The 8,317-nt window shown below is 41.4% G+C and overlaps 2 protein-coding genes across 4 annotated transcripts in view; both read right to left on the reverse strand.

The window, feature by feature from the left end:
- Nucleotides 1–2,266: 2,266 nt before the first annotated feature.
- Nucleotides 2,267–5,107, reverse strand: LOC104826484 (serine--glyoxylate aminotransferase). 2 transcript variants are annotated; one of them, XM_010559199.2, is made up of 6 exons: nucleotides 4,966–5,107; nucleotides 4,362–4,596; nucleotides 3,455–3,739; nucleotides 2,988–3,354; nucleotides 2,690–2,900; nucleotides 2,267–2,606 (listed from the first exon to the last, which is right to left on the reverse strand). In XM_010559199.2, exons 2-6 carry the CDS (start codon nucleotides 4,564–4,566, stop codon nucleotides 2,469–2,471), a joined length of 1,206 nt encoding a protein of 401 aa, XP_010557501.1. In that variant the 5' UTR covers nucleotides 4,567–4,596; nucleotides 4,966–5,107; the 3' UTR covers nucleotides 2,267–2,468. The 2 variants fall into 2 exon arrangements, with proteins under 2 accessions (XP_010557501.1, XP_010557502.1); XM_010559200.1 differs by having other exon boundaries at nucleotides 4,362–4,599.
- Nucleotides 5,108–6,128: 1,021 nt separating this feature from the next.
- The window catches only part of LOC104826485 (protein CHROMATIN REMODELING 5), a 14,339-nt gene continuing 12,150 nt past the window's right edge, over nucleotides 6,129–8,317 (reverse strand). Inside the window, exons 27-31 of one of the 2 annotated variants that reach the window (XM_010559201.1) lie at nucleotides 8,135–8,315; nucleotides 7,866–8,047; nucleotides 7,409–7,762; nucleotides 7,220–7,313; nucleotides 6,129–7,051 (exon numbers count right to left, since the gene is read on the reverse strand). In XM_010559201.1, the coding sequence (XP_010557503.1) occupies nucleotides 6,597–7,051; nucleotides 7,220–7,313; nucleotides 7,409–7,762; nucleotides 7,866–8,047; nucleotides 8,135–8,315 (1,266 nt within the window). In that variant the 3' untranslated portion in view covers nucleotides 6,129–6,596. The remainder of the gene's footprint in view (nucleotides 7,052–7,219; nucleotides 7,314–7,408; nucleotides 7,763–7,865; nucleotides 8,048–8,134; nucleotides 8,316–8,317) is intronic. The other variant, XM_010559202.2, reaches the window with a different exon arrangement.

Here is an 8,317-nt window from a genome sequence, read left to right on the forward strand (position 1 = left end):
CACTATCCTCAACGTCCAATTCATTTATAGTTAATGATGGATTGTTAATTATTAGTTTAATCTCAACATGCAAATGATTCTTCATTTAATATCCAAGTCGCTCTCCTCATATCGACCTGACTTTAATTGATCAATTTCGATCGAATACTGCCTTTGTATTAAAGTATTTATTTTTAGTACTTTAATCAATCTACTCGACCAATAATTTGATCTTTGTTTAATCCACTGGATCGATCGACAACCCCATATCCCTACTTGGATTATAAAAAAAAAAAAAGAGATAACGTAGTCTTTACGTATTATCATTTTATTTTATAACGGTGGAAACCTGCCATACGGTCATTCGGGTCAGACCCCGCATCGCTCCATAGCATTCGGGCCGGACAATAGATATCGCGAACAGTAAACCCCCGATCCTACGTAACAACCGGCAAACCACGTAGAACAGGTAAATCAGTCGAAACTGACGGGTCACGAGAGTTTATATACCCGGTTTTTGAACCCACAACCTCAATGTAAGGAGGCTTGTCATTAACCATTGGGGTGGGGGACTACCCTGTTTAAAACTTTTTGATATTGGAGAATCAGACAAAAGTTTTGGTGATTTTCTGTAGTATATTCGTCAAAATGAAAACATGTTGCCTTAAATATTGGTACGTTGGAAAAAGTTGAAGATATGTTCAATCAATTTATATTTAATTAGAAACGGATATTATTTTTCCCAATCCAGTCTTGTTTTATATGTCGCTCCAAAAATTCTATAATTTTGTACAAATGAATATGTTTCGCCATTCGGAACTTGTTGTAATGGTAAAAGAGTTTTGCCCTAGCTAGTCTTGTTCATCATTGGGAGGGAAACTTGACTTTTGGTCTGTGTTTGACTTTTATTTTCCCAATGTATAGAAGAACGGACGAAATAAATATTAAACAATTGATAATAAAAGAAAAATGGAAGATGAACAAAGAAAAAGAAGCTGCGTGTTGTCTATGCATTTGGATTCAGGCATGGCAACATTCATGTCCAAATCATATATAACACCATCCTTTGTTATACGGAGTTGTTGGATGGTACATGAATCCGTATACTGAAATGTCTCGGTTATATATATATATATACACATAGGATTCGATATCCAATCTCATATTCGCGGTGGCCTTATAGGATATTCATAAACCAAACAAGCACGCATTTATTAGACAAATCCGTATCACAACACATTACATATGGTTGCAGAAAAACCCTAGCTAATAGCACAAGTAGCAGACACAGTGAGTGTGGCCGTCGTCACGCTGTTCGCAACCGCTGGTTTTGATGAAACTTGGGAACCATCCCAGGCAGAGGACATTGCACATTCCCTCGCTGCCGTCAGGTCCCTCGCATGGATACATCCCTTCCGCCTCCGACGGATAATCGCCATACGCGGTACAAGTGTCCCACGACTCTACCTTTCCTGTTTTTTTCTTCTTCTCACAGTTAATAATTAAAGAGCATTATATTGAATATATATATATATATGTGTGTGTGTGTATCACGTACCCGTTGAAGCCACCAAGAGGATGAGCAGCACAAGAGAGAACGCCTTCGCCATCTCTGACGATATCCTTTCTTTCTTTCTTTTCTTCCTCTGAAAACTTATTCATGGTTCTTATAGGCCAGATTTCGTTGACTTTGTTCATAAACAATGACTCGGAGACGCCAATAATATGGCTGTATTCTCCTCAACATCAAATTCATTTACAATTAATGATGGATCGTTAATTAGTATTAGTTTAATCTCAACATGCAAATGATTCTTCATTTAATATCCAAGTCGCTCTCATGATATCGACCTGATTTTAATTGATCAATTTCGATCGAATATTATCTTTGTATTAAAGTATTTATTTTTTTATTTTTACAAAAAATCGACAACCCCATATCCCTACTTGGACTATAAAAAAAATAGATAACGTAGTATTTAGGTATTATCATTTTATCTTGCGTAATTGATATGTCAATAATAATTGAAAAGTTATCTCCGATCATTAAATTCTTTATTTAAATCCAGAAATGGCATAAACACAACCCATAGCGCTCGAGGGTATTTTGGTCATTTCGATGCTAAGTCCGGTTTAAAACTGATTCAAAAGCCAGAAACAGAGTCTGGGCTCTGCAAGTCTTCTCTTTCCGCCATTGTTGCTTGTCTCTCGAGCTTTGTCGGCCTTGTAATCTCTCCGAATTCTTCAGAAGCATCTGAAAATAAGATCAAATTCCCTTCCCAAGACAAAAGAACCAACCCATAGTTCGATCCCAACCGTTAAACCGAACTCATAGACATATCGAGGGAATTCAGAAAGCATATGACAAAGTCGTTTTAAAACAGAGTAAAGGGTATGTCGAAATGAAACAAAATAAAAATCATACAAGAGACTTGTGTTTTTTTTTTGTTGGGTTTTTACAAAGATGAACACTTTGAGTGGTGGGTTGCTTAGATCCTGGAAGGGATGAGAGGAACGTTGTTCTGAAGATAGGCGCAGGCCGCCGCAACTCCACTGCCCAGTTTCACCGGATACCCGACATCTCTCAATATCATCTCCACCCCAGCCAAACACCCCAACAGTTGCAACTGCCATTTACAGCATCATACATTCAAATGTAATACATGCATATATATATATATATATATAATGGTGTAGTGTGTTATATTACCTCGTTGAGGTTTCCAAGATGACCGATTCTGAAGACCTTTCCGGCAACCTTGTTGAGACCGAGTCCTAAGCTGAGGTTGTACCTCTTCCACGCGCGTCTCACGATCTCGGTGCTGTCGATGTGCGGAGGGACGACCACCGCTGTCACAGTGTCACTGTACCATTCCTCCTTCTGCGTGCAGTTCTTCAGTCCCCACGCTTGGACCGCAAGCCTGAATTCGGAAATAAACCATCGTACTTCAGGGCTAAAACGTAACGTTTGTAACGAGAATGTGTCGAAATAGACGATATGAGTTTACCTTGTGGCCTTCCCGAGACGGGCGTGTCGGGCAATGACGTTGTCGAGCCCTTCTTCGAAGATAAGATCGAGGGCGGCTCTGAGACCGTACAGCAGTTGGATGGAAGGAGTGTATGGCCAGAAGGTTCCGAGCTTGTAGAACTTCAGATAGTCGCTCCAGTCGAAGAACACTCTGACCGATTTAGCGGTTTTGGAAGCCTCGAGAGCCTTGGGGCTGGCGCACACGATCCCCATACCGGTCGGGAGAGACAGAGCCTTCTGAGAGCCGGTGAGCGCCACGTCCACTCCCCACTCGTCCATGCGGAAATCCAACGCGCATATGGACGAGACACCGTCCACCAGCAGCAAAGCCGGGTGGTTGTAGTGATCTGAACGGCAATATTTCCAGATACATTTTCAGTACCCGTTTTCCGTTTTTTTTTTTGGGGATTTTGAAAGGAAAGATGGATAATGTTTTTTTTTTTTTACCGAGGAGAGCCCTGACGGCGGAGATGTCGTTGGTGACGCCGGTGGCGGTCTCGTTGTGGACAATGCAGATGGCTTTGATTGTGTGCTGTGGGTCTTGAGAAAGCTTCGAAGACAGGACTTGGAGATCAGCTCCTCGGCCCCACTCGCTCTCGACCACGTCCACGTTGAACTTGAGCCTCTGCTGCTGGTCTATCCACAGCAGACTGAACTGCCCGATCAGGAACGACACTATCCTGTCCCCAGGGGACAGCGTGTTCGTCAGCGCGCTCTCCCATGCCCCCGTCCCTGCACACCGCCAACGTCGCTAACATTTTCAAAATTCTTATGCGTTGTTTTCTCTTTTCGGTGTCGGCTTTTCGGTTTATCGCTTAGTTTTTTTTGTCATTCGCATGTTCTCTAGGGAGGGGCTTAAAGGTGTTTAACGAACTGGCTCGACCCGACTCGGCACGAGTCAACTCGTTTTGTGCCAAGCCGCTGCGGCCTGTTTTTATGAACTAAAATATCATTCTGACTCATATCCTTGCAAGCCGCTTCGCTAACCATTTTTTTTTTAAAAATTACTAAAACATAATAATTTAAAAAAAAATAAAAATTTTAAAAATATTCTGCCCACAAGTCAGTTCATGACTCCTCGAGCTGGTTCAGACGAGACCGTAGCTCATGAAATCGTTTTTAAACGAGTCAGAAAAATCTTATCCCGTCCTGTCCGAAAACGAATTAGTTTGCGACTTTTGAAACCACTCTTAAGGCTCCTCAAGCCCCTTTTGGTCACTAGAATACTTTTAGATTTGCATTAGAAACCGGAAAACATGAAAGGAGGAGAGAATACTTTAGCTGGTTTAATTGCAGCCCATGAGATAAGCAGCCAAAAATCCAAGGGAGAAAGAGAGAGGAAGATATATAGGACCTGTGGTGGGGATGATGAAGGGGGTGCCGGAAGTGGTCTTGAAGATCTTCTTCACGTCCTCCAGAAGGGTTTTGGTGAGAGCCGGGATGGCCGGAGACCGGTAGTCCTCGTTGTTCCGGTTCATTGCTCGGATAACCGGTTCCGGTATGTTAACCGGTCCCGGTACGAACAGATGGTTCCTCCCTGGTCCGTACACGTAGTCCATCTCTTCCCTTGTTCTATTTCTCCTCCTCCGCTGCTTATACCATTAAGGACACGTTTTGTTTATATATATATGTATGCTTTATTTAGCGTTTTAGATAAAATCCAGTTCACAACCCGTTGGATACTTGCATATTTAACAGTCAAAATTTCAAATAATAAAAGCAACCTCATCACAATAAAATACTCGATGTAAAAAAGGAAGATTATTTCAGGAAAAAACGCAGCATCGCAAAATACTCGTTGACGTTTCATAGATGTATATATGTTCTTTATGTATAAAGTACGGATAAATATATACATACATATATATATGCACGCATCTCTCTGTCATTTTTCAGAGAATTGCGTATGCGCATGTGCATGTTTATGCATAGATGTATATACGCGAGGAGATGAATACCTATGAATGGCGAGGAAGCTTCTGATCAGTCAGAGAAGAGAGCTCTCTTTGCCTTGAGCCTGCCTCTGCTCCCCCCCACCCTTTTCTAATATATCGACAAATATTTAATGTAAGAAATTATCATAAAATTATCTGCCACATATGGCGGAAAATTCGATTCATATAAATATTATTTTCTCACATATATAATTTCTTTTTATATATCTTTGGTAATTTATAAACAGCGAGGGAGAACCAACCAGCTTCGTCTCTGTGGGACCAGACACGTGGCGGATAAGAGCAACTTCGACGCCAAATCTTCGCTCGTACGCGAATGGCTGATGATGGATTTCTACTAAAATTTTGTAGTATTTTGCACATTCGCCCCTGTACTTTTATATATCTCTCATTTATGCCCCGATGAACTTGTTTGGATCAATTAGGCTATATATATTTTGAAACAACGTTAGAAAAATATGCACCGCAAGGCATCAAAATAAGGGGGCAATTTCGTAAAAAATCCAAAGTATTTAAGAGGAAAATTAAGAAGGAGAATAGTTGTAGAGAAAGAGGAAATGAAACGAGAGGTGGAGAAGGGAAGGGGAGAGATAAAGTGATAAAACGGGGGACGAGCCAAAGCCACAGACGCCCCTTTTGTGAACACCACCACATGACAGGACATGACTCTCCCAAACTCCCAACCTTCCTCCTCCTCCTGTTTCTGTCTTTGTTATTATCCCCTTCAATGATTTTTGTAGTTTTGCTTTGCGTCACGCTATAGAGATCAATCTGCCTGTTATCTAAAAGCCATTTAAAAAGCTTCTGAGACCCTCCAATTCATGTACTCGAAAGCACCCATTAGAATTCCATCATTCAGTTTTCTGTTTTATTGTGTTAAAAATGGCAAGACACCTGCAATTTGTACCAACCGCTAACAAGAACTGCTCATAAATTACCGTCTCATCTTGTTTTGCCATTTTCATTAACATTAATGATACGCCACAGAACGTAACTCATATGTTTGATTACGTTTAAATCGCCACCTGAAACAGCTTATGGGATCCGATCGACCAAAACCTAACATTATAGCCAATAATCATAATATTGCATGCATCACTTTGGATTATTTATAGCTTTTGACCCCCCAAATGAACCCTACCAAAAATTAAAATATCAAACCACCAAGGGAAATCGACTACAAAAGATTGAAATTAACAAAACTGATAATGTACAATGTTTTTTTTTTGCGCTATGGGAGCTCAACAGAGTAATATAGCAATGGAGGTTCTACGGCCCATATTTCTCTCTGCCACATCCAGCTGCTATTTACCTAAAATCGCCTGTGAACCCTTTGGCAAAGGACACAAGTGACAGAAGAAAAAGGAAGACAAAAAAGACATTTTCTTGAAGATGTATAGATATTATTGTCCTTATGCTGAAACTGATAACGGCAACTTCCAATATCGAGCCGCAGAGACGGGAAGCTTTGCTCTCATCTTCGAATTTATCGTCATCACGAAAAAAGAATTTCCCGGGTAATTTTAGGCCGTAGAGATCTCAAGACGCCAGAATGAACGACCTAATCGAGTTTTCGTCTGGCGTAGGGCACAAATACTAGAAGAAATGGCATGGGCTATGAGAACAGAGTAAACTTATCTTGGAGGAAAGCCAGTCTGACGCATCCGGAAGGTTCTCTCGTTGGAGTATCTTCTAGTATCTGACGGCCCCGGGCCGAGTATGCCCAGCGAGTTAGGGTCGGCTACTTGTGGTCGCTGAGACAGTGGCTTAACAGTTGACTGAACATCGGAATCCGTTCTTCTCCGTTTCCATGCTTCAAACTTGGCCGGGTCAATGCCCTTCGGGATGTGGGGCTGAGCTTGGATATTAGGTGTGTTTTTGTATCCTCGTTGCCGCTGGAAGTGCCGAGAATAAGGAGGGATGTGACCATCTCTGCTAATGTAACCAGCCGATGAACCATTGATGTGTGACGGTCCAACGCCTCCCTCCTCATCTTGTTCCTGCTTCAGTTTGGAGTAGATCTGATGGAGTCTTTCCCCGGAGAGATTTGAGAAGGTGGAAACGTAGTTCCACAGTCTCGTCGCCATTCCTGTATATAAAATTTCTGTTAGACAATACCAGGATGAGTTTCTAATAAGTTTGTTCGAGTAACAATATGAGCTGACAAAAGCAAAGGAAACATGGATAATTAATAAGCACAAAAAGGGGATGACTAGAGGCCAAGAAAAAGAAAAAATCAGAGCAGAACAACACATACTATCTCGCTTGTATAAATCCTCTTCATGCTCGAAGACAATTTCGTCTATCCTTCGTCCAATGATTTGCAAATAACTCCGGATTTTGGAAAGCACCTGTTTAGTGATCATAAAAGGAAGTGTGAAATTCAAAGCCAGACAGAGAGACAGGGTGGCTAACAAACTGAAAGATGGCAAATTTAAGAGTAAACCTTTTCCTTTGGAAGATTGGCGCTCGTGGTTTGCAGTTTTTGAAGGCGTCCCAATGTTTTAATTTCCTCGGCCATCACATCTTCACACCATTCCATCCATTTCTGTTCCTTAAACTGTTCATACACTTCTTCATCGTCAGACATCTCTCCTTCCTCCTTTGCTATAGGCTCAGCTTTTTGGGCTCTCCGAGGTCTGTCTCTGGTAGCCCTCAAACTGACATTGGTAGAACCGGCTTTCCCTCTTCTATCTCTTGCAGATAATGTAGATTGATTAACAGTATTATCTTTAGCCTTTTTAGAAGTTTTACGGATTGCTTTAGCATTCGTATTCTTCCCCCCAGCAGCAGCAAGTTCCTGCCAAAAGTAATAGTCACAGTGTCAAAATGTTCTTCGAGGAAGCTATAATCTTTATATATATGTATATATATCCAAAAGGAACCACACACTTCATACATACCATTTCCAGAAGTGCATTAGCCCTCTCCTTTAAATTTGGCGCCCGAGGTAGAAAGGTCTCATGGTGTTGAAGTTCGACTGGAGCGATCTTCTTAGTAAGTCCTAGGCTTTCATCTAACCTTATCTTTTCCCAGTTTCCGAACCCATGATAATATATTCCCAGAAGCAATCTCGCGTCATCGACTGAGAACACAATAGATCTAATTGACTCAGCAAAAGTTTTTATGAAGTATATGTTAATAAAATGTTAGTAAATGGCATAACACGTACTCTGATTCCAACCGCAACCCTTGGACCAATTCGAAGGTTTAAGGTATGACAACACCCGGAATTGCGTTATGGGATCTTCATATCGACTAATCCGCTTTGCGAGGAGCTGTAGTCCTTCCACACGTGTTAGAAGTTCACTTGCCTTCACTGCCACGCCAAAGAAATCCAACACAGGGCCCTGCT

The sequence above is a fragment of the Tarenaya hassleriana genome, unplaced genomic scaffold (assembly GCF_000463585.1).
Source record: "Tarenaya hassleriana unplaced genomic scaffold, ASM46358v1 Cleome5, whole genome shotgun sequence".
Taxonomy (NCBI): Eukaryota; Viridiplantae; Streptophyta; class Magnoliopsida; order Brassicales; family Cleomaceae; genus Tarenaya; species Tarenaya hassleriana.